The 26,083-nt window shown below is 34.1% G+C and overlaps 4 protein-coding genes and 1 long non-coding RNA gene across 8 annotated transcripts; 3 read left to right on the top strand and 2 right to left on the bottom strand.

Annotated features, from left to right (window-relative positions):
• Window positions 1-1,552: 1,552 nt before the first annotated feature.
• On the top strand, window positions 1,553-9,757 carry LOC122592623 (histone-lysine N-methyltransferase ATX5). Of its 4 annotated transcripts, none has more exons than XM_043764903.1 (24): window positions 1,565-2,400; window positions 2,499-2,554; window positions 2,653-2,857; window positions 3,068-3,154; window positions 3,953-4,078; window positions 4,166-4,234; window positions 4,325-4,393; window positions 4,456-4,547; window positions 4,622-4,714; window positions 4,849-4,984; window positions 5,168-5,249; window positions 5,367-5,466; window positions 5,651-5,775; window positions 6,098-6,243; window positions 6,338-6,442; window positions 6,598-6,662; window positions 6,828-7,044; window positions 7,131-7,217; window positions 7,522-7,578; window positions 7,648-7,737; window positions 8,245-8,331; window positions 8,528-8,602; window positions 9,061-9,161; window positions 9,372-9,757. In XM_043764903.1, exons 1-24 carry the CDS (start codon window positions 1,909-1,911, stop codon window positions 9,460-9,462), a joined length of 2,853 nt encoding a protein of 950 aa, XP_043620838.1. In that variant the 5' UTR covers window positions 1,565-1,908; the 3' UTR covers window positions 9,463-9,757. The 4 variants fall into 4 exon arrangements, 3 of the variants coding, with proteins under 3 accessions (XP_043620839.1, XP_043620838.1, XP_043620840.1); XM_043764905.1 differs by having other exon boundaries at window positions 2,310-2,400; window positions 2,660-2,857; window positions 9,372-9,699; XR_006322741.1 differs by lacking the exon at window positions 9,372-9,757 and having other exon boundaries at window positions 1,553-2,400; window positions 7,655-7,737; window positions 9,061-9,143.
• A 2,313-nt stretch (window positions 9,758-12,070) lies between these two features.
• Window positions 12,071-15,165, top strand: LOC122591072 (probable F-box protein At3g61730). The gene is made up of 8 exons (XM_043763268.1): window positions 12,071-12,150; window positions 13,053-13,252; window positions 13,337-13,381; window positions 14,070-14,234; window positions 14,331-14,378; window positions 14,456-14,626; window positions 14,839-14,946; window positions 15,076-15,165. Exons 1-8 carry the CDS (start codon window positions 12,071-12,073, stop codon window positions 15,153-15,155), a joined length of 897 nt encoding a protein of 298 aa, XP_043619203.1. The 3' UTR covers window positions 15,156-15,165.
• Window positions 13,864-19,408, bottom strand: LOC122591074. The gene is made up of 3 exons (XR_006322673.1): window positions 19,318-19,408; window positions 15,440-16,123; window positions 13,864-14,677 (listed from the first exon to the last, which is right to left on the bottom strand). It is a non-coding gene; the product is annotated as an uncharacterized LOC122591074 (long non-coding RNA).
• Window positions 17,049-18,396, top strand: LOC122591073 (putative RING-H2 finger protein ATL21A). Its single transcript, XM_043763269.1, has 2 exons — window positions 17,049-17,751; window positions 17,955-18,396. The coding sequence occupies exons 1-2, from the start codon at window positions 17,049-17,051 to the stop codon at window positions 18,392-18,394; spliced, it is 1,143 nt and encodes a 380-aa protein (XP_043619204.1). The 3' UTR covers window positions 18,395-18,396.
• A 128-nt stretch (window positions 19,409-19,536) lies between the features above and the next one.
• On the bottom strand, window positions 19,537-22,271 carry LOC122591070 (replication stress response regulator SDE2). The gene is made up of 3 exons (XM_043763267.1): window positions 21,540-22,271; window positions 20,353-20,935; window positions 19,537-19,903 (listed from the first exon to the last, which is right to left on the bottom strand). Exons 1-3 carry the CDS (start codon window positions 22,199-22,201, stop codon window positions 19,757-19,759), a joined length of 1,392 nt encoding a protein of 463 aa, XP_043619202.1. The 5' UTR covers window positions 22,202-22,271; the 3' UTR covers window positions 19,537-19,756.
• Window positions 22,272-26,083: the final 3,812 nt, after the last annotated feature.

The following is a 26,083-nucleotide window of genomic DNA, read 5'->3' as shown; positions in this document are numbered from 1 at the left end:
AAAAACTAGACATGAAGGTTTTTGAGAACCCCGGGTACCTAGAAATAATGAGATCTCAATGAGTTGTGACATGTCTAGAGACTTATATGGAATCGAAAATAAAAAACGACGTCGAGATTGATTGAATATGATAGCGCTAAGAGTATGAAAATTGTGAGGATCTTGAAAGCATGCATGCACAAATTGATATGATATGGAAAATTGGCCAAAGATGAAAAAACGCTATTAGTTTGAGACTGAAGTCCAAGCACTTGAGATTGAAGAATTTGGTGGAAGCAGCTAAATAAAAGTCTGGCAAAATGGGAAAGTATTGATTCGCGCCTAGTATATAAAAATAGAGCTCATTTGAAATTGAGATTCCATGAGAAATTTAAAATGCATGAAGCATGTCCCGTGATTAAAAATGATTGAAACACGTGTGGAAATTCTCGAGAATATTGTTTGTCGTTGAAATTACTATGGTTGAACTTTATAAAGAAATCTGGATTTGGTTATGATATAAATTTCATGCATTTTTTATGATTTGAATATCAATGAAACTCTGAGAGAGTGTTCAAGGGTGATTGAATTAATGAATGGGAGATGAAAGATAAGGTTTGATTTAAGAATTTAATATCTTAAGAATGAATCAATGTACATCATGACAAATAAGAGAGAAAGATAATAAATATATTTGATATTAATAATAAATGACGCTGATTATTATGAGGTCACTTGATGCTTAAAATGCCCCTTTTATGACTTTTTAGATAATGATCACATTATTGGTATTGAAACACTAATTATTCTCGCAGTTCAAACATGGATTATACATCATTTACATTGAGTTTATTTGCAATGTGTAACTCATGAAGTACGAGGATGTACTTAAATAAGATGCATGATGTATTACTAATCCTCAAACATGGTATGTGAATATATGTGAAGAGTCTAATATTTGAGGATTTCATTTGTACGAGAAGCAATTAAATTTATATTGTTAAGATACTTCATATGTCAAGCATTGAAAACATTTGGTAATAATGAGAATTTTTAAGCGATGTGATCATGAGGGGGAGAAGATACGCGTTGCACTCTTTTTTCCTTGAGCAAGGCTTTGTCCCACTGGGTTTTCCTGTCAAGGTTTTTAACGAGGCAACATCCCCAAGCGTATCAAAAGAATTATGTACTTTTTTCGCTTCACTAGAATTTTGTCCCATTGGGTTTTATCTAGTAAGGTTTTAACGAGGCATAATGTTTTTAGTCGATGGACATCCAAGGGGGAGTATTATGAATAAATATTAGATGAATGTCCATATATGGTAACTAAATATTTGTATTGTATTTAGAGATTTATTTATTGGAGAAGACTCTTCCTTTGTATCTATATAAACATATGTATTAGTGATGTTAATTATGGCTTTATTCATTATCTCTACTTCTCTTGTCTTTCTTTATTCTTTATTGTTTCTTTTTTATAGCTTCGCAACAAAAATAGAAATATGAAAATGGGAAAAAGTACATATAGTAGTCTTTTACCATTACAGTAGTATATTTTGGTATTTGCGTCTGAACGTTTTGATTTTCATCCAAACTGCCACCATTTTCAATCTTCATTTCTCGCTCTGTCCCTCCGTTTACACACACCCACCCACCCACCCACACACACACAATACGAGCTCCATTTCTATCGTTAATCTCACTTCAAGCAATTTCTTGATTTCGCAATTCAATCCCTAATTTATCCGAACATTTTCAATCCGCTTAATTGAAAAATCACCCTCTCCATTTTCATCAGTTAGGGTTTTGTTGTCAAATAGAGAATCTAAATCCCAAATTCGATTAATTTTGTACCTATTGGGGATTAATATCGGGGCATGAAATTAGGGTTTTTGATGAACATCCGTTGTTGTAATTAAACAACAAAATATGATAAAACAGACTGTGAGATCCAAAATGCCGAATATCAAACGTTGCGAATTGAAAGAAGAAGCAGCAGCTGAAAGTGAAGAATTTTACTATAGTTATTCAGATGCAGATTGTTTACCTGGTTCTTACTATACCAATACTATTATTTATGATAACAATAATACTCAGTTTTTAGATTTTAGTACTAATAATAATGGTGATAATTCTTGGCATTGGAGTAATCGGTATATCGATAGGGAATCGGTATCAAAGAAACCCAAGTTGTTGAGTAGTGATAACGTGGATAGATGTAAGAAGGATTTGAAAGGGGCTAATGGCCTTCAAGATTTTCTTGCTGGTGATATTGTTTGGGCCAAATGCTCGAATAGGTATCCCGCTTGGCCCGCTATTGTCATTGATCCGATTCATGAAGCTCCTAAAGCTGTATTGAATGCTTGTGTTCCTGGTACTGTTTGTGTTATGTTTTATGGGTATTCGAAGAAAGGCCAAAGGGTAGTCCTTTTTTGTTCCCTACCTTTTTATATATTTGTTTATGAGAACTTAGTTATTGTTTATACGTGAAATGGTGATTTAGAATGTTTTGATGTTAGGATTATGCATGGGTGAAGGATGGAATGATATTTCCGTTTTTGGAGTGTATGGAAAGGTTTGTACTTTAATGCTTATATAAATGTAAAATTGTGTATATGAGCTAATGTGTTAAAGGAGACAGATTATATGATGAACTTAAATTTTTTGGTTTAGTTTTCAGGGACAGACTCAGTTATATGGCTGCAAGCCTGATGATTTTCGTGCGGCAATAGAAGAGGCTTATGAAAATAGCTATTTGAATTCAAGCTATGTGGACAAGGAAGAATATCCTACCACAACTGATTTTTTTGAGGTCCCTGTGACTTTTGTTTCGGATCAGCATTACGTGTCTTACAACTCTTATTACAACTATAAGCAGGTAATCTGTTGCAGACCTATCTTCTTTAATTGTTGAACCAGAGTTTTGGTGAGTTATATGCTTGTGTGAAAATGTAAATGTGTAATGCCTAGATTAGCTAGATACCTAGAAAGAAAGTGAAATTATATTGGTATATATATACGTCTGTGTTTTTATATTCTAAGTTCTTTATTGAGCCTGATATGTATACTGAGTCATCTTTTTCTCAAGGAAGAATGTTCTACCGAACCCGATCTTTTTGAGGTCCCGGTGGCTATTGTTTCGGAGCTGCATCCAGAGTCTTATCACCGCAAGCAGGTAAGTAGTTGTAGACAAATTTTCTTAATAATTTTTCATACATCTAAATGTCAGAAGTAAGGTGAAATATTTTTGGCGTTCATGTAGCCCTGTATTTTATATAAGAACTTTTTGATAGTTAACTTTTTCTCAAGCCTAAATTACTCATGTGCTCACTCTCGGGTAAAAGTATTTAATGTATCACTTCAGCTTGAAGTATTTTTGATGTATTGTTGTCTGAATAGACCTATGTTAATGTCCACTATGAGCATATGTGAGCAATCCTTGCTTTCAAGAATGGTGATTAGCATCTGTTTGGTGCATGTTAGTTTTACCCATTACTTTGTATGGTGGTTCCCTTATCAGCTTGTTATTATTAAATTTTTTTATTGTTTTGCTAAGGAAACTTCTTTTTACTTAGTAGATCCCTAGGAGAATTTGGGAAGTTTATTTTTTTTGTTTTTTGTTTCTAGATTGTGTCTTTGTTAAGTAGTGATGTTCATGCAAAAGCTTTGTTTGTTGAACTTGGAGGCCATGGGTGGGTGTTGAGGAATTGTGTCCCTAAAAGGAGAATTATAAGTTGGGTTCTACCCATGTTGAAATTCCGGTCAGTCCTCTGCATATGCATACACAAAATCTGTGAGACTTGTGCCAATGTGGATGTAGGTCATTACTTAGACTAAAACCACTCAATTCTTTCCTGTGATTTTTGGATGTTTACCTTTTTATTACCATGTTAATATTAATAACGGTCACTTGTCAGTTCAGTTATGATCTATAGAAGGACATCTTGAGTTGACGTATATACATGACTTGCAGAGTGGCTATATTAAGAAGGAAAAACAACCTTGTGGTGGCTGTGGTTTGTTATTTCGCTCTAAAGCACTGAAGAAAGTCTATGGAATAACCTATCAACAGGAGGCTTTGTGCGAACATTGTTTAAAGGTTTATACCATTATTTGGCACGCCTCATTGTTTCTACACCTGTCTCCTTTCTATGCCCGTTTAGTTACAAACTTTTTTACTACACAGTTACGAAAATCAAAACAATATTGTGGCATTTGCAAGAAAATCTGGCATCATTCTGACGGCGGAGATTGGGTGAGATTCTATTGCATCATTTAGATGATCTCCATTGTAGTCTATGTTTGATAGCTTCTAACTACTTGTTTGGTTATCTTGTTTATCTAGATATTGTGTGATGGCTGTAACGTTTGGGTACATGCAGAATGTGCCAATATTTCCAGCAAAATTTTTAAGGTATATAGTTTTAAATAACACTTAGTTCTGGATCTTTATCTTACACGATTTATCACCTGAAGGATCTGGAGGAGATGGACTATTACTGCCCAGAATGCAGAGGAGAAGTAACGGTTGAGCAACTAGTTGTAGATAATTTGGAATCAGACCTCAGGTATCAATATTTTTCATGAATGTATCTGTTTTTCTGGTTGTTATATATTTGATGATATTGTATATCTTCAACAGATTTACTGAGAATATCAATTGGAGTATATTGCCTGACAAAATAAGTGTCATTTGTACTGGCATGGAAGGGATATATTATCCAAAATTTAATCTGTAAGGCTTAACTTGATCAACTTGTTTCTGAGCGGACCTATATTTCTAAGTTATTCCAATATGTTTGGTTCTCATTACATGTTATCTGTATTCTAAGATAATCTTATAAATATATTTTTCTCGTATTTTTTCAGAGTCGAATGTAAGTGTGGTTCATGTGGATCAAGAAAACTACCCCCCAGTGATTGGGAACGCCATACTGGCTCCAACGCAAATAACTGGAAGACTAGCATCAAAGTCAAGGGTTCTATGGTAACACTGGAGAAAACGGTTTGTTCCACTGTCTCATCTAGAATGCTTAGAAACCATTTGACTCTTTACTAGTTTGTGACACCAACTGTGTGCTCTTCGAAAGATATTGCATTTGAAATAATTGTGAAACGTTGCATTCTTACTGCATATTACCTATTACAGATACCATTTATATATCTATTAACTTTTAACCCATTGCAGCTTTCTGGGCATAATGTTACTAATGATATGGTTGCCTCTGCTTTACCTTTCGATGAAAAACAGTTGTACTCATTTCTTCAAGGTAATTATATTTATGTTTTATATTTAGCTTGTTATATTCCTTTAGTTGCATACCATTGTTTGTTTGGAAGCTGAGCATCAATTATTAAAGTAGCTATCAACTCTTCAAAATCTGCAGAGAAGTATGAGCCCGTTTATGCAAAGTGGACAACAGAACGATGTGCTATATGTAGATGGGATGAGGATTACGACGTTAATGCAATTATTATCTGCAACAGGTCTTCCTAATAATTAAGATTGTATGCTTTTTAAAACCAGACATAAATATGCTAAATAATTTAAACCTATTTTCTATAACGACAACGATACGTAGATAGTCATACCTCTACCCGAGGGTAAAGAGGCTATTCTGTAAAAAAAAACTTATGGCACTCAGAGCTTATTGTTTTCTTTCTGGAACAGATGTCAAATAGCTGTTCATCAAGAATGTTATGGCGCGAGAGATATCCATGATTTTACATCATGGGTTTGTAGAGCATGTGAAACGCCAGAGGTTAAAAGAGAGTGTTGCCTCTGCCCTATTAAAGGCATGTCATTTACTTTGCATTCAGTCACATTTACTTTTGAAATAGCCTTCTGGGTTGTGCTAAATTTGATATGGGTTAAAAGTTCATGATGTTTATGTTTTTATTTCCTATAACAATAATTAATCATCAGTTATGTACAATTGTTTGTAAAGTTTAAGAATACACACCCCGCCTTGTACAAAATGGCACACTTCAAACCTAGCTTGTGCTGACTCATTGCAATGCTTGATTACTCATTATGCTGCCTTGGTTTTATGAGATTATTATGACAATCATCATATACAAATGTTGTTTATGATTTTTTTCATTGTATTAACAACAGGCGGTGCTTTGAAGCCAACTGATATCGAAAATTTGTGGGTTCATGTTATCTGTGCATGGTTCCGGCCCGAAGTTTCTTTCTTAAGTGATGAAAAAATGGAGCCTGCAACTGGAATTTTTAGGATTCCACCTGATTCTTTTGAGAAGGTAGGAATACAATCAGTGTAAATGTAAAGACGATGCATAGTTCAATGTAACATTATTGTCTAAATGTTCCTTTTTTATTGTTGTTAATTTGCAGACATGCGTCATCTGCAAGCAGGTTCACGGTTCTTGCATTCAGTGTTGCAAGTGCACCACTTACTTTCATGCAATGTGTGCTTCAAGGGCCGGGTACTGTGTGGAGGTAGGTTTTCTAACTTTGCATATGTATTTGATGATATACCTAATACTAGCTTTATAGATATTTTTATGTGCCTAACTTGAGCTAGTATGATATGCCACTATGAGCTTAGAAAGTAAAGCCTCAGTTATTTTGCCTTACTTCCAACAATTATGCAGTTGCATTCATCAGAGAAGGATGGGGTATATAACATTAGATGGACTCCATACTGTGCCGTTCACAGGTAGTGCTATGACTCGAGTCATTTTTATGGCTTTTCATCGTTATAGCACAAATAGTAATTCTGGGGATCATTGAAAAAAATGTGCAACACATTTCAAATCTCTTTAAACGATCAATCATTTATTGCTAAGATCACATGTCCGCCATTCTCTTGGTTTTGATGCAGAACCCCAGCAGATACTGGCATTGTCATCAGGACGTCTTCCGAGGTCTTTTGTGCAAAAAGTTTTCTTGAAAAGCAGAATCAAAAACAGAGTTTTAGGAGTTCAAGACTTTCATTGTCTACCAAATTGGAACTCTCTGATCCATCAATGGCAGATAATGATGAGCCTGAACCACTCTCTGCTGCCAGGTGTCGCATTTACAAAAAATCAAGTACCAAGGTTGTTCATCCCAATCATGTCGTTTCATTATATTATTTTTAATGGAATAATCTGGTGCTCACTTATTAGCTATTGTTTCGTTTCAGAATGGTGCAAAGGAGGGTATATTTCATCGGTTAATGAGGCCAATCCAGCATTCCATTGATGCAATAGATAGTTTAAACTCACACAAGGTAATTGACTCTTCCTTATATATCACCAGTAATTTTGAAAGGTGGAATGAAGAGCCACGTTGTGTAATACATTAATTATTGTGAACTTGTAACCCTCTAAGATCGCTCTTTAGTTCATTACCGAGGCAAAATAGTGATTTTTGAAATGTGTGGCAGACATGTACACTTTATACAAGTAGTGTTCTTTTCACGGGATCAATGCTATTTACAAATTAAGTGGCCGGTACCATTGTTTCAAAAGTCAATTCATTGTATACCTGTGTGACAAGACAGCAAGTCATTTTAGCTTGTTTTTTATCTGCAGGAAGTTCAAGATTTGAATAGTTTCTCTACATTCAAGGAAAGACTTGATGCTTTACAGGTATATCTTCCATTGGCCAATATACCATTTAGGCTTATATGGTGTTTTGACAGATCTGTTATAATCTAGAGGACAGAAAAACATCGTGTCTGCTTTGGAAAATCCGCAATACATGGATGGGGTCTCTTTGCACGACGAAAGATTCAAGAAGGAGAAATGGTACCTGCATTGATTTTTCACTACTCTTGAAAATTACTTCTGAAAGAAGAAAGAATGTTAATATTATTTTCCATTTGGCTCATCTAATTAGGCATTGTTAACAGTTTGAAACTAAAATTATATTAAAGATAAGTTCACAATATTGTTTTGGTGTTCTTATTGACACAAATATGAAAACGGTCTGGATATCAAAGTTGTAACTTATATCTTTTTTTGATGTCCTATAATATTGACTAATTTTCCAATTTGAAGTTTCTGATTATATAATTCCCAATTATCATATTATCAATTTTACACAAAATGGATGATAGTTTGGTCATTTGACTGACGCCAAAAAATTTTATAGTTCGCACTTCTCATGTTATGGAGGGATTGTAGTAATCCTTTATAAATTCCCATATCTGCTTGTAATGGTAAAATTCTAGGTAGGGAGGTAGTCTAATTCAACCAGGGAAAAAATGCCTATTTATATATTCTTGTAACATTTGTTTCTAAATGTGTCTGCAGGTCCTTGAATATCACGGTGAGCAGGTGAGGGGCAGTGTTGCCGATATGAGGGAGTTGCGCTATCAATCCGAAGGCAAGGATTGTTATGTGAGTTCAGTTTTTCCTCTTCTCATCTTTCTTATTGCCAGTAGCTATATTTACCTGTTATTGGTAAGGTGACGTGTAATATAGAAAGAAACATTTGTATAACTATTGATGCTCTATTTTAAGCATGAAATTTCACGGCCAAGAGTTTTTCTTTTTTTTTTTTGTATTGTTGTGACTGAACTAAGATTTTATGCAGCTCTTTAAGATCAGTGATGACGTTGTAATTGATGCCACAAATAAAGGGAATATAGCGCGATTGATCAATCATTCGGTATGGTTTCTATTTTAAGTACCAAGTCTACTCATATATATATATATATATCCGAACACATGATAACCATATAACATTTGCAACGTTTAAAACTTGTTAACATAAACCAATTTTTTGGCATTGTATCTGACCACTTTTTGCTTACATGTCCTACAAAAATGAAGTCTCTCTAACAAGTTTACGTTGATGATTATTTAATTTATTATACTAATTAAGGTGGAATGTACAACGGGTGATTTAGAAGTTAATTTTAAGGTGCATGAACCAAAAGTATTTGCGTCAGTATATGAGGTGCTATACAAAAAAAAGAATTTTAAGCATCAATATGTTAGAAGTAAAATTTTTATTTATTGTTATTAACAACTATCGTTTAAGTTGTGTAATTTTGATGCATTTTGTTGTGGTTAATTGTTCTTATATTACTTGATAACATGAAAAATGGTCAATTTGATTTGCAGTGCATGCCGAACTGCTACGCTAGGATATTGAGTATGGGTGCAGATGAGAGTCGGATAGTTCTAATAGCCAAAACCGATGTAGCAGCGGGCGATGAATTGACGTATGTCTTTCTCAATCTCACAGCATCTCACTTTGCTCAAGTGTTTATTTGTCATACCATATCTGATTATCTGGCAAAAAAGGGTCAAATGGAGAAAACAAATGTATAGACTAATTAATAATTTAGAGAACCTTGAGCATTATGTGATCAGATCACAGACTCGGTCAAGTGGTGCATTAATCCCTTAATTATGTTTTTTTTGTGTGACAGGTATGACTACAAATTTGACCAAGATGAACAGGATGAACTTAAAGTTCCTTGCTTATGTAGAGCTCCCAATTGTCGACATTTCTTGAATTAAACAAGCACCACCCACAGGACAACATTTATTAACTTCTACATTTTTGTACAATAGAGCGTACACCCTCTTCTCGAGGCATCAAAAGTTGAATTTACAGAATGTAAAGCATCTACGAGGCATTAGAAGGTGTAAGTCCTATTGAATGTATAGATCTTACTGCCTCTTTTTCTTTGTTATTAGATGAACAAACATCAGAGAAATATGTTTTATGTAAATAATGATGCCAGTTCTTGAGCTTCTCTACAAGTTATGCAATATGAAAACCTCCTATTGGGGTATTCATGTCTCTTAAAAATTATGTCTATAAATTGTAAAATTGGTTATTGTTTTACAGTTGTATTGGATATCTACAACGTTTAAGAAATATACAATCTGTTAATTGAAACTCTGATCCAGACGGACACTATTGAACCCGAGTAGATTCTAATCGAACCAATACAGGCCATCCTTGGTTGCTCTTGATCTATCTGTTTCTCAACTGACTTTTGGGGGTTAAGCTTTTAGAGATTTAGTACAAGATTTATCATAAATTAGTGTTTGGTTCTAGTCAATCTGTCAAGTACAGTGACCCAAAATTATTATTATTATTATTAATTTTGGTTTTTTGATTTTGTGAACATGAAATGAAATTTAATGTTTTGTATTTCAAGTTAAAACATGCTTGTGTTTTATACTCGTACATCGTACACTACCAGTCTTGTGCAATCCCTTTTGGTATCCCGAATCCATTACTTATCGCTAGATGTATATACAGATGATATTAACACATTTTGTTTCTAAAATTTAAAACTACTAATACCTACAATTTAAAAATTACGCGAGGATGTTTTTATTACAATTTTTTTCACGGAGAATGCTGTTTATACCTTAAGTTAGCCAGTGGCTACTATGACATATTGAACCATATTTTTTACTTGAATGATCATATTGAAAATTGAAATCACATTGAGACCTAGTTTTCCTTTTTAGTTCTAACTTGTAAATAAAAACACAATACATATATTTAATTCCCACATGTTTTTATTATTATTAAAAAGATAATACATACATCAAATAAGTTAACAGTAGCATTTAAGGAGATTAAAACATATTATCACCACTTCACATCACATTCTACAACCACTATGACGAATGTGGTAAGATATCCATGTCGAAATCCAATATGATGGGTGGTCTACACGCCAAATCATGTAAATTGTATGTTACTTGCTTGTAACCACCAAATATGCTGGAGGTTTTATCACTGTTGTTTCTTAAACTCTTTTTTCCCCCCTATTTTGACGATTGTATGATATTGTGTATAAAGAAAAAACTAAATATATTTCTTCGGTGCTATATACCCTTATAGTATATGTGGCAAAAAGGTTGATGATGAGCATCTTAAATTTGTCTAGATATGGCTGTCTATTAATAATGTGAGAAGCATAAGTGCATAACTTAGTCCCTCAACTTTTGTGTCTATGGGGGAGTCCAAGCTCGAAACCCAGCCCTTCCACTATTCGTGGCAAAAATGCACCCTGCAAGTTACCAACTAAGCTACACGTCATTTGGCGTCCTTAAAATATTGGTTGTGGATAATATGATGGCTAAGAGTAATGTTATATCCTCCATTTTTATGACATGTGCCCAAAACATATTTATGATCTCATCCTTTCATTTTCCAATGAAATAAAAAATATTTGCCAAAGACTACCAAAAGAGCACAAATTTGGCTCGGGAATTCTCACGTGGGCTACGTCATAATCATAAAATAAGGAAAATTTGTAATAACATTTTTAAGAACGAATTTATTATCTCTTGACTAATATAGAAGAACATTATATATGGTGAAAAGTCTTCATCCTTTGAGTACATTTTTTTTCAAACTTTTTTGTTTAATTAAATTTTATTTTAGAAAAGTGAGTATGAGGCTGTTATACATTCAATTTGGGTGAAAAACCCTACACATATCAATATTTTAATATTTTGAATAAATGTTTGACCCTCATGATTTTTATGGTTTAAAAAAAAGGTATTTGAGGGGTTTTTCATCCAACTTAAATATCTAACAGCCTCATATTCCCTTCCCCCATTTTATATTATACTTATTTAATTTTATTTTAGAACAATGTTTTATATTATACCTATTCCTAAAATTAAGCGTATGTTTGTGATGAGATCGGAACTTCCAAAAACTCCCTGTTAATTCATCCTCACAAAGTGGGAAGTGAAACTCGAATCACGTAGATCCTCTTGATATTTTATAATTCTCAGTCACGGTTTCAACAAATAATCTTCATTTTAGATCGAATGGATCTTATGAATTATAAAAAGGGGTAAAGAAAATAACATTATTTAAAAACTCAAAAACTTTCTGACCAAATTTATTTAATGGGCTTTGCCAAGGGTCATAATAAAACCAAATTGCAACCCTTAATTGGGCCAGCGAGCCGAAAAATCAGTTCCGTAAGCTAACGGATTCATAAACACAAGTAGTGTGTGTTCTTCCCGCCTTAGACTATATATACACATCATTTCTCCTTGCCAAAAAGGAAAAAAATAAATTAAAAATATTAGTAATTTCCAAAATTCAAATACCTCACTTGAATTTGAATTTAGATCAAACAGAATGGGGAAACGATTGCGTGTTTCGAAATCGATTTGCAGCTGTGCGTCTCCTCGTCTCACTTCTTCTTCTTTATTCTCCTGGTATAAAATCAACAACATCGTCGTCGTTTCATATCAACAATTTGAGTTTATACATATAAATCATTAATATCTCTATCTCTATCTGTATCTATATATAGTTTGTGTAGCTACGATTTGAAGCTCTTGTGTTCCGATTGTTGAATTATAACGATTCCGTTAACTCAGTCTCTGTTATTGCTTAGTTATACTTTAGCTAATTAAGTGTTAATTTGAATTTGAATTATAGATTGAGGCTTAATTCCTTACTTCATCGAGCTCGTAAATACACACACACACACACAGATATAGGTTTATATTCTCTGATTTGAATTCACGACGGTTAGTTTATGATTAACGAACCTTTCGAAAGTCAATTCAGTTGAGCGATAGTTACAATTGTGTGTGATTTAGCCGTACGGATTACATCGACACGATTTACGATAGAGACAATTGATTTAGTGTAGACTTAAAAGTTGTGATGTATATAACTCTGTGTATGTATAAGTAATGAGAAACTTCAGGAACTTCAAAATTTTGAATCAGATTTATGTGAGTTTCGTTTGAAATTGTTGTTTTAGTATCTATTTTGTTACGAATTTCGATATTGCGACTACCGTATCCGTGTTTGTGTGTGACTTCTAATGGTAGATAGAAGGAATTTCATAATTTTGGATCAGCTTAATGTGAGTTCTAGTGGAAACCATTGATTTAGTATCTGTTGATATGATATGAGTATTTGTTGTAGATACAAGTATCTCTAGCGTATCTGTTTTTTTGTGCTTCCGTTCGGTATTGATTTAGATGTAGATGCGGCACTCTGTATTTCGTATGTGTATGTGTGTTTTAGTGATAGTAAAAAGGAATTTCATAAGCTGGAATTAGCTTCATCTGTGTAATTATGTATTTCGGTTTAATGAAATTAGGCATGATGAGGACACATGGACAGAAATTGCCAAGCATTTGGATGGGAAGTCTTTGGTAATGTTGGCATCAACCAGCAAGTGGTTCTTTAAGACTTTGATGCACGATAGTGTTTGGAAGTATGCTTGTGCGCGTGATCTTGAGGTTCCTGATTGCTATAAAACTAAGTTTAAATGGATCAAACTCTATGCCTCCGCATTTGGTAAACATAGAGCCTCTTACTATATGCTTTACATTACGCATCTTGTACTTTCCTTGTGGATAAGATGTCTATTTCTCTGTGCAGATGGGAGCCATTCTTACGCCTTTCGTCAGAAGGAGAAGCATATTGGTAACCTCTGAGTTTAATTTGAATGAATTTACTATATAAACGTGATTACTACTAGAAAGCATAAATACCAAGACTGTGTTTCTGTCACACATTTGAATGTCGATTTATATAGTTACATTCCTAACCTGATTGCCCGGGGCAGATGTATTTAATCTTCTCCAACTATATCTGGTACTATGTTTGGTCCATTTCTGAAAATACATGATAGGTAGCTGTAATAACGTATATTACTAAATTCGGTTAATTATACAAGACATAATTAACGTTTGATGCATACCACACATTTAAATGTGAATATCTGCCACTGAAAATGCATTGAGCCATCTTCAACAGTGCTCTGTACTCATCCATTCGGATACCATGTTTCTATCTGACAATTTACTGTAACTGGATAAGCCATCCATAGACTAAACTCAGTAATGTATTATCTCTCATATGTTGTTACTGTGTTTGGATCTTAGTCTTAGATCAGATAAATATCATTTTGACAATAAGTATATGACATTTCTGCTTTATTATGTTAAATTACAAAGTGTATGCAGAAATTACAACCATAAAAGACGATCCAAAAACTACTAAAATTGATCCAGTTCCTTACATACTGTATGATGGATAAGATAAAAGGGTAAATAGGAAATCCAAAAGATTGAAACGTCATTCTCTTGTTCATTTGTAACCTGCATTTCAGATTGGATGAGAATTGGTGCATTTTGCTTCGACTCGTCAGATGCATTCCTCATGGAGAATCTCATCCGCCCTACAAAGCTTCCAAAAGAAATGACTACGCAAAATATGTTGAAATCTTGTGGATCTTGTGTATTGCACAACATCAAAACTGGAATATGGATAGCAGGTAATCTCTAGAAAACCTACCAGAAAAGTCTTCAATGCTTAATTATTATTCATACAATTCTTTTTCTAATTCAACCAAATGGCATGTTGTGTTCAGATTTGCAGCTTGTTAGGTGCCCTGTCTGTGACCAGAGCACATGTGATGGTGAGATAAAACTTGCAACAAGAATCAACCAAAACTCTTGTACTGCAACTAATTTCTCAAGTTTTGGCTTCTTGCAGGAACAATGCAGGTACTGGATGCTAGACACTTGGAGCTGTTCCTCAGTGAGGGTTACCAGAATGGAAGCTGGGAGTACAAGCTTGTAGGATCTCATGATGTCAGAAAAAAGATGGATAGTGCTTCTGGTTGCATTTTAGACATCAAGAATCTCAAGAGTCGATCCACAGCTGGTAAACGTTGTTCCTTAGCAACTAATTCAATCAAGTAAAACTTGGTACAAACTACAAAAAGCACGGTCAATTTTATCATAATTGTCATGGATTATTTCCCTAAACTATATCATAACCCATACTGCAAGTCTACAATTGTATTGTCTCCATAAAGTATTCAATTTCTTGGTGTCATATTTAAATAAATGTAACCGAGATTAATTTTTTCACAGAGCTGTTCAATCTCAAGTCATGGGTTGGGAGTCCAAAAGACTGGATGCCAAAAGCTATGGTAACTTACCATGCAGTTGCAATCAACACCAATCTACAAGCAAATGAAGGTATCCTATTGCAATTCAGTATTCACTATTCAGTTTAATTGTCAATTTTCTGTCTTACTTTCGCTTCTAATTGAACACTGAAAGTTACATACACCAACCTAAAGTGGGCTATTTTGTATTGAGAAGCAGGTCTACAAATGAAATACCATGTAATGACTGCTGACACTGGTGAAATCATGTCGATTCGTATATCTCAGCAACTGCTCTAAATACTAATTTCAGAGAAATTTCGTCATTTATCGCTTTTATGTAAAGGTCAGTTACAGGGACTACTTGACAAACCTTTATAAGCGTCCCATAGGTAATTAACAGTTATCCACATGCATACAGACATACACCCCATCAGAAAAGCAAAACCAAATAACAGAACCTAAAAGGAATTATTATGCAAATTGGTAATGTGGAGTCAGATAGATACTCATTGGCTTTTACCCATACGATACCACTTAACATTAAAGAATTTATGGTAGGAAAGATAGGATATTGAGTATACCTGTTCAGTATTTTTCTTCCATGAAAGATTGTGTAAGCTATTATGTGATGAATCGTACACATGAATTTGCAGTTGAGTTGAGAGTACCATTCTTTACATTTTGTTTTTCTTTCATGTTCAAGTAGATAATCGTACTGGTATCTTAACTGTGGTTTCTTTGTAACTTTGTGATGGTACAAGTGTAAGTGGTTTAGTTTAGTTCAGTTGCCAGAGTCTAAACCACTGTTATTTGCTTCCAATATTCTTGAATGGGCCTTTGGTTACATGGTCACATCAAATCCTATGTTAAATAGTACTTCATCTTAAGTAAGAAACAGCATGAATGTCCTTCATAAACATATAAGTTATGGATACGAATCCTGTGGCAAACAATTTGCAAATGCATGTGACTAATCTAGATCGTTCTGTCGTACTAATTTATCACTCTGGCTTCGATTCGTTGGATCTGGTGATTTTGGTCTTACCAACATGTTACATCAACTACATTTTTCCCTTCTGAAATTTTTTGGATTTTGTATAAGACACATGAACTGCATTAAAAGGTCCTATGTTCAGTCCTTTAGCTTTTAAACTGTTTGACTTTGCCACAATTAAAGTGATGGTAAATTTATGATGATGCAAACCAAAATGAAATCTGGAACTCTTTTTTATATTCCACATAGCGATCGATGGAACCTCTGTTTTCTGAAAAAAAATAAAATAAATAAATAAATAGGAATAAACATCAATAATCAATTCATAACTGTACGCGCGCATGTAACTAGTACTCATCTTTTTACCTAAATTTTATGTTCTTTCTTATATATCATTGAATATGCACTAGTACTGTAGAACAATGGCTAATTTAAACACATGCCAAAGAATCTATTTCCACTCATTCTATCTTTTAATTTTAATTTTTCATCTGTCGGATTTTTAGGCATATTTTTAGCCTTGTCAAATTAGACACATTTATGATTTGTGTTTTCCTTGTATGCAACTCAAAGCATTTGGTTGCGGATTCTAATGATCTAATCTCACTCTGATTTCTGAACATATAACAAGATGTATATATTTAGATGTAAGGCGACAGTTGCATTTCAGGAAAGAAGGAAAAAACTCCATTTTTTCAAATTATACTAATAGCTGATTACTAGATGACATCGACTTGAATAACCATTGAATAAACAATACTTTTCTCGCCTTCATCTTTATTTCTTGTTATAACGATCTTACTTTAGAAAAAACTCCATTTTTTCAAATTATACTAATAGCTGATCTTACTTTATAACGATCTTACTTTAGAAAGTCCGATTATGATAAAAATTAATTAAGAATATAAGCATACGACTTAAATCCAAAACCAAACCAATTTATAAGATAACAAATTGATGTTGACCTATATTTCCAAATGATGTGCCGATTATTACATAGAAAGGGCTCTGGTCAAAAAAGAATGGTGACCATTGACTTTTGTTATGTATAAACAAATACAGTATAATGTAGCTGTTTATAGGTGCAAAAAGCCAGAAACATTTGACATGAAAAAAGTCAAATCGTTGAATTAGTACAAAGATTGTTCTCATTAAACATATTAACCTTCTCTTTCCATATTCGGAATGAACAATCAATGGAGGGTCTCAAGGTCTTCTTACATCCACTAATCGTAACTGTTATCCTAATAATTCTTCCTCCCTTGTTAGCAGCGCCATCATACGACTGCCCCATTTCCTTTTGTGGCTCAAGTGCATACTCAATACGATTCCCCTTTCGGATGCTAGGCCAACAACCTGCCATCTGTGGCTATCCAGGATTTGATCTACGTTGTAGTAAACAAGGAGTGATGCTTTTAAATCTCCCAAATTCAGGGGAGTTTGCAGTAAGAAACATTGATTATCGATCTCAAGTGGTCCAAGTTTACGACCCGTTGGGTTGTTCTGCTTCTAGGCTTTTGACTTTGGACCTCTCGGGCTCACCTTTCTTAAGTTCCTTGGGTCGAAATTACACTCTTTTAAGCTGCCCGGTTGAGGTCACGATGTCTCGTTACATCCCAGTTGGGTGTCTCAGCAATTCTACATTTTCTACTGTGGCTACCAAGTCTGTGAGTTTTGCTATAAGATTGGCCAACAGAACAGCATGCCGGATAATCGGTTCTGTATGGATCCCAATATCAGCGTATCAAGATCAAGAAGGGCTTACATCTAACCTAAATATGGATATATCTTTGACATGGGATAACCCTAATTGCCAAGATTGCGCAGCAGTTGGTGGGATTTGTGGTTTCACAAATACCACTATGCAAGATATTGCATGCTATGAAAATCCTGGAAAGAGTAAGACATACTTTCTTAGATAAAACCTGAAATTCTTTCAATTTTCCTTGGTTGGATAAAACTGTAACCAGTTCGTCTTGGTCTAGTTTTGGACAGAACTGCCCAAATAGTCAACTAAGTCAAATCAAATGTTTTAATCAAGAGCTAAGCCTAAGGTATGGACTAGAAGCTAACTAATCAAATGTTTTCATTTGAATTTTCAGGCAGTAAAAAAGCTATGATAGCTTTAATAATTGTATCCATAGCCCTGGCTCTACCAGCCATAGCTGCCTCTATTGCCATGGCATGGTACATATGCAGGGACTACAGAAGAGCAGCCACCTGGATTGCAACAGCTGCAACCCGCAACATAACCACAGTAACACCAGAGAACCCAACCATTTCTCATCATGGTTTGGTCATTGGTCTGGACCAACTAACCATAGAGTCCTACACGAAAGTCATATTAGGTGAAAGCAAACGCCTTCCGGGACATGACGACGCAACATGTTCCATATGCCTATCAGAATATGATGTTAAAGAGATCGTCAGATGCATCCCCGAGTGTAGACATTGCTTCCATGCAGACTGTATTGATGAGTGGCTAAAGATGAAAGGGACATGCCCAGTTTGCAGGAATTCGCCATCTCCAGCTCGAGTTTAACGTATAGCATCTTCTTAATTCATTATTTTGTTCTATACTTAATGTCAGTCAAATACTTTTGTTCTTTGAAGATACATGACAAAGAATTTTATAGCAGACCACAGTCACAGTCCATTCAAGTGTGAAATTAAAATCCAATAGCGAAAATCCACCTTAAAGCGCTAACTCAAATAAACTCAACGAGACTATCGTAGGTAAATAATTGTACAGCTATTAATTTTCTGATCAAACAGGTAATACTTCTATCACAATGTAAAATTTACAATTCACCAAATACATGTTCAACATAATGTTAAAATATCAGCACAAACCCGGATGCAATTAATAGGTGGCCGGAAGAAAGTCAAGTAGCAGAATCTGGAACATTTACTTATTTAGATATAAATTCAAAGAGGCAAGCAAATGGCGGTTGTTAAGCATGGTTGTCACTGACCAGTTCAAAGTCAAATATAGAGACAACGACATAAAATCTCACCAGTTCCGTTTTGTACCTTATTTTTGTTAATCCTTGTATTTACTATTTTACTACAACATATAGGTGTGATTGCTAGTGTTCCATGATATTTCTCGGTTGTGACGTGTTAGAAGATATCTTAGGCACATATTTTTAGTAAAATACTTTCATTTAACTATGTGTCAAGCCATAAATTGCATTCTGTTTGGATAGACAGGAAGGTTATACGTCTACCTGGGCAAATCATAGACCAACTAAGCATCACAACATTAGTTGAACAGGATCTGTTCTATAGACTTGTACCTCTGCAACCTTGATTCCTATCAAGACCAGCTAAGCATCTAAGACTCTATCTTTCAACAGGACCACATCATGATCACAGTTTATGATCTTGACCAACTAGCAATCAAAGCCTAAACAAAGAAAATGTCTAAATGAAATTAATGATGCCATACATAGTGACACATACCTGTTAAAATGCCATGTAGATGATCAGATGCATACAACTGCATAAGCAGGTTCCACATTTGCAACAATTTGTTGCATAGTTGCACGAATGCACGGACTCCTGCCCAAGATACATGTTAATACTACACTAAAATTGCAAAGTTTGGTTGTTTAAAGATCAAAGCTCATGGGCATGAGCCCGTGATGTGCACATATACAAAGACAAAATACAAAATGAGCAGAGAAATCAATATCAAACATTCAAAAATCAAAACACCCGATCAGTTATGATATACACATGTACCACTGATACTGACATTGTTATACACATTTATAGAGAAGTAGACATGTCTTTTACCTAATTATGAATATTAAGGAAGTTGATACATAAGATCTATAGACGAAACAGCGCAAAGGAACCTTCCAAAATACAATACAAAACCAAGTCAAGCATTCTTGAATCACTTCTTAGCAAGCAGCTTTTTTGGTAGCATCTCTAGTGGGGTGGTTTTCAGAAGAAAAAGTCTGGCTGCACGTTCTTGCAAAGTTCCCCCACACTTTAATCCCCTTTCCTGAAGCTCAGATTTTAGCCTTTCCATTCCAAGAACCTAAAAGTAAACAAAGAATAAATTATGTAAATAAAGCATTTGCAACATCTTGTTACAAATAAATACTCGTTCTTATATCCTGAATCCTTTGGTAAATTCTAAAACTAGCCAGGAAAGATATTTTCTGGTCGATACCATACTCTTTTCTCAAAAGTGAATTATGCCTATACACCTCACATTACTTGTCTGAAATATACACTCTTTACCAGAATAATTTGAAGATAAGATGAAATCGCCTCAACACGGAAGAGAATGCATTTATTTAGTCGTAGGCATGACACCATAACTGATGATTTCGAGTCACAATGTACCTTACTAATTAAAACTGTGACCCACATGAGAAATTGAAAAGACAAATTTGTCAACTTCGGAGGGCTGTATTTGCAGAGAGCCATCAGAAATTGAAATGGACAAATGCAGGGAAAATGCAGAAACAAAGTGATGCATACCTCTATCTCAGCTGCTGAGTTGAACTCATCAAAATTTAATGGCTTTTCCGGTTCAGGACAATCACTCCTTGTAGACAGTTTCTCTTCGTCAACTATTTTAGAATCAGAATTTTCAACTTCTACATCATTAGTTCCAGCCTCTTGCCCATCTGATATGCTTGTAAGTTTACACTGTTTTTGCTCCGAGTCATTGAACTCGGGCTTGGTGAATTTCTCCATTTCGAGAGAAACAGAATCATTTAAGTTGTTCATTATGCTCTCTTCATGTACCACTGGTGCATCAGCTTCTTCATGAAGAGAAACTTCATCTTTTGACTCTTCAACAGATCCCAAACGTTCTTCTGCAACATTCTCCTTCTCTTCTTCCGATGCACTCTCAGATGAACAACCAACTGAAGATTCTCCTTCAACTTTCCCGCCATTGACAGATGCTAGACTTCCATCCGCATCCTTATGGGAATCAGATCGGTTTTCATTGTTTGTTACACCAGATTGATCAAGTTCATCAGCCATCTCTTCATCATCACTATCTTCCTCACCCATGTCATCACTGTCACTGTCATCAACTTTTCTCTTTCCCATCCTACAAAACGAAAACATACACATATAACGAAGTTGCAAAAGTATAGAAAGTGTTACTTTTTTGACATCCACCTTTTATAAATCCATATCCCATAGAACCCTGAGTAACTAACAAGCAAATCTATACCAACTTCAGAATCTAGCATAAAACACAAGTCCCTATAACATTTAAGCGAAAAAAAACAAAAATCTATCGTCACAGTTATACTCTTAAAGACAACAATGGGTGGATTTTGATGGTAAAACTAATGTTCCCCACAAATGTACAAATTCTCAACACCATACTAAAACAGATAAAATATATATTGCATATTTTACAACTATTTACTGCCTATTACGTACAAAATGAACAAGAACCGAATTTTTCATCACTTCAATAAACATTTCAAGTTTAATACTTTAATGATCAAGTCTCAATAATTCTCTACTTAAAATTGCTTATTAACTTTAGCCACCTCGTAACAGTATAATAGTATTACCTAACTATTTTCCTTGTAACATGAAAGCACATCAATTATGACTTCGTTTATCGTTTTTCAAATACACAAACTTAAGCATCTACCTAATAATAATAATAATACAAAAATAAACAAAAACACACATACCAAATTTTAAGTTTCTTCGATTTAGACACACTCCCATTACCCTCCTCCACCTTCCTTTTCGACTTCAAAAACCCGCTCGACAATGATTCCCTGACCGACTTCTCAACGTCCTCCATACATTTCCTCGAATCGTTCCTATACTTTTCAACATACTTCTCTGCCCCATCGCCGTTCCCGCCACCCGCCTTTTTCGCGAGTTTACTCTGCTTCTTAATGAAATCCTCTGCAACTTTCTCAAGCTTCCTTTCTGTCTCTTCAGCCAACCATTCTTCCATCTTCTTTTCAGCATTCACGTGCCTCAACCTCCGTCCACTCATATCACGACACGCGTCGAAGTTATTCGTCTTCTTTTGCCCGGCTTTCGTCGCCGCCCCACGGAGCAACGACCCGAACCCGCCTTTTCCGCCGCGCAGACGCAGCAGAAGATGTAAAGTTGGTGAATTTGTTTCATGGTGTAGAACGACGTCGTCTTGGAGAGTCTTGCCGTTTGAGATTAAGAGCTGGTGGTGAATTGGGATTGAGGTTAGGGTTTGGATTTGGGATTTGATTTGGGAAATTGGGATAATTGGGGTTTTGAAATTTAGGGTTTGTGATTTTCCGTTTATTAGTTTAGTGATTATTTGATAGATTTGTGATTGTGATTGTGATTGTAATTGATCCATTTTTAATTTTTTCAATTTGATCGAATTGATTTGATTGTAGCCTTGTGGAGAGGATGATTTGGTTGGTCGATTGTTGGAAGTTGGAAAAGGAGTTTGAAGCGATAGATACGGTGGATTTAAGGGTTCGGGTTCGGGTTCGGGTTCGGGTTCGGGTTCGGGTTGACAGGTTCAGGTTGATGGGTTAGTGGGTTAAAAAACTCCGACCCTAACTTAACCCATTAAAAGTTTCAGGTCAGAAATTTCAATCTTGACCCACAACCTACTAACCCGCCAACCCATAACCCAACCCATGTGACCTGATAAGCAAATATATATAAATATAAAATGGAATAAGTAAACCAATATAAAGCTTTATCATTGATGGTTTAAGCTGAAAACGAATGGTATAAAAAAGAAAGAAATGCGAGTGTATTGTTAGTACTTGACATAAAGTTAATACACTTACCGTCTCATATTACATCATTTATCATCTCACAGAATTTTGAATCCTCATTTCTATTTCAGATTTGAAGTTAATTTAGGTTAAAAATATAGAAAATGAGAATGGGACGTATGGATTAATGTAATGTAGAGTATGATATATTATATATAATTAAATTATTTTAAGGTTATCGGGTTTGGGGGTCGACCTGATAATCCAACAACCCAACCCGGACCCAACCCAAAAAAAATCAGGTTGGTAGATTGGTGGGTCGAAAATACTCAACCCTAACCTGATTTTTTTCGAGTTGGGTCGAAATTGACAGCCCTAGATTTATATACGTATAGTTAGGCGGCTAGAATGTAAACCAGCTTAACGAATATGAACTAAGCTCCTTGGAATGTTATAAAATCAATTTTCGATAAGTTTTAGTGTTTTTACATTTGAATACTTATAACTTGTAAGAGCTATTGTTTAATATCTCGTTGTTTATGTTAAACTTTAACATTTTCTTTAGAGTTAACGACACAAATCGTCCCTGTGGTTAATCGAAACAGTCATCTTTCGTCTCTGAAAATACAAAACCTCATGGACCGTCCTTATTTGGATAAGAACCTTCACCTTTCGTCCTTTGACTATTTGACCATTAACCCCCCCCCCCCCACGTGCCTCCCACGTGATGGGTATTTATGTCTTTTTCCTCCCCCTTTTGTCTTTACTCTCTTTTTCTTCTTCTTTCTTATCTCCTGCAAATCTACCTATATATATTATATATATATTTCCATATCTATACGTTACCACCATCACCAAATCTTCATCCATCTATAAATTTATTTCTCAATGATATCATATAAATATATCCATGTATATATGTATATCTATATCACACCAAATGGATACATTCAGATCTCTTACATATACACAATACACATCTAAATGACTATATATATCAAAATCTATATTAGAAGACACAAGCAAATAGCCAAAGTACCCATCTATATCTATGTATATGGAGATCGAAGGTAAAGAAAAAGGAAGAAAGGTAAATCGACTTCAACGTATCATTGTTTGCCGGCGATAGACTCTCCGGCCACTACCTACCAAACGCTCAGAAAACAAGTACCGCAAATCTTAGATCTCCGACAAATTGAACCACCACCACAGATCTCTGACCACGATGGTGGTCTTTCTGTTCTATTTGTTTATGACTAATCCAAGCGATCTATGTGTATGTATAAATGTGTGTATATATATATTATAGATTTAGATGGATGGAGAATTTGATATATAGACATATAGAGATATGATACACATATCCATATACATCTGAAACTGAAACGGTGCTATGGAATTTGCCATTCTATATCTCCATTATTTTTGTTATATATTATTATTAGTATTAGCATATCATTATCATTGTTATACAATAATCGGAAGAATATCATACAAACTGAGAGGTGTATGTTTTTTCTTTCTTAGTTTCCATATTTATTTATTTTGAATCTGTTTATGTGTGTATATATACAAATTTGTTTTTTTTTGGGAAATGAGTTTATATATGAGGATGATGATGCTTAATATAATTATATAAACGATCAAGTTTGGTCCTTTAGGCTTAGGAAAATACTAAAATACCTCTCACGTGTGAGGCACGCGGGGAGTTAACGGAGACGGGTTGACGGTCAAATAGTCAAAGGACAAAATGTGAAGGTTTTTTCCCAAATAAGGACGATGCATGAGGTTTTGCATTTTCAGGGACAAAAGATGATTGTTTCAATTAACCATAGGGACGATTTGTGTCGTTAACTTTTTTTTTTTTTTTTTTCCATTTTAACAGCAATTAAAAAATTTTATTATAAAATGCTAGTAAGAATCTAGCAATTACACGATCCAACAAACAAACGGAAATATGGAACTTTAACATTTAAGGTTAAGTTTCTAACCTTCTCTAATATCAATTAATTTTAATTATTAAGACTATAATAATGAAATGGGTAATGATTAATCCTTCTAAGTTATTGGTCTAAAAATCCTCCTAATTAATAAGATTGTAACATGTGAAAAATCAAGGGATGAAATTAGAAAAGAGAATTAGTGTTATCCACATGTCACCATCTAAAGTTATTAAGAAGATTCTTAAACTAATTTTTTAGAAGAATAAATTATTTTCCTAATAAAATAGAGAGTTTTAATGATATCTTTATCTTTATACATAATAAAAAAAAAAATTTGTTTTACAAAACTATTTTTAGAAAACAACATTATGTGGCATGTTTATATTTTTTTCCAAAAAAATTATTTTATTTATGATGTCATATTTAATATTGAATATCGTTAAAGATAATTTGTTCATTAAATACTTATTTTAAATTTCTATTTTTATTTAAAAATATTTTTATGTTTTGTTAATGCAATAGGTACTCGTATATCTATAATCCCTAATAAAATATATTGGACTATCTATTTTAGAAATTCAACAATCTATTCAATGTCCTCATATTGCCCTTAATTCACACGTTATCTCTAATTCTATATCTCTAAACACAATCAGACAAACACCTTACCAAGATCTAACACACATTCACTTATTTCTCTTCTTCCTATTACACACATGCATATCGAGTCCCCCACTGTTTTGTATTATTATCATCGTTTAACCGTCGCAACGCGTAGACACCAACCCTCGTATATATAAATTATGTTAGTCAATTTAATATCTCCAAACCAAGTTATAATATGTCAATAACAAAAATTACATATATATTTTTTTTTATAATTTTTTTGCTTTTAAAAATTTTAGTTAAAATATTCGGGTTAAACCTGGGTTTATTTGCTAGTTATGTTATAAATTTAATTTTTATTTGACTTTTTTAACTTAACAAACTCTTTTATTAGCCAACTAAGATAAGACCAATAAATACAAAAGATATATTATAATATAATTTTAAGATTGATAATCCAATGATAAAAAAAATATATATAATGTCATAAAAAATGTTTTCTTTTGTATGTATACCTAATAAAAAGGTTATAAAAAAATTGTTAGGATACTATAGAAAAAATTAAACCTTATGATTAAATAGTACAAAGTATGATGTTGATGAAGTTAAAAAACCCCACGAGCAAACACTATAAATGAATGAATGAAAGTAAAGTAAAGTAAAGTAACTCACAATGCTGTTTTTTATGGGTTTTGGGTCTTAATACCGTATTCGACGGTGTATGGAGGAGGTTGACATGTAGACAACCTTACCCCTATCAAAGGTAGAGAGGCTGCTTTCAGGTTTTACCATAGGTAAAAAAGGACCTCCAGTCTTACTGGGCATGAGGATCGAACCCATGATATTTGTTTTCAGAGGCATGAACTCCAACCACTGATCCAATGGACTCCAAACACTATAAATGAATGAGGAAAGAGAAATTATACGAATTACAGCTGAATCTAAACTGCAACTCTTATA

The sequence above is a fragment of the Erigeron canadensis genome, chromosome 3, assembly GCF_010389155.1.
Source record: "Erigeron canadensis isolate Cc75 chromosome 3, C_canadensis_v1, whole genome shotgun sequence".
NCBI classification, from domain to species: Eukaryota; Viridiplantae; Streptophyta; class Magnoliopsida; order Asterales; family Asteraceae; genus Erigeron; species Erigeron canadensis.
This window is presented reverse-complemented; position numbering and strand designations above follow the sequence as displayed.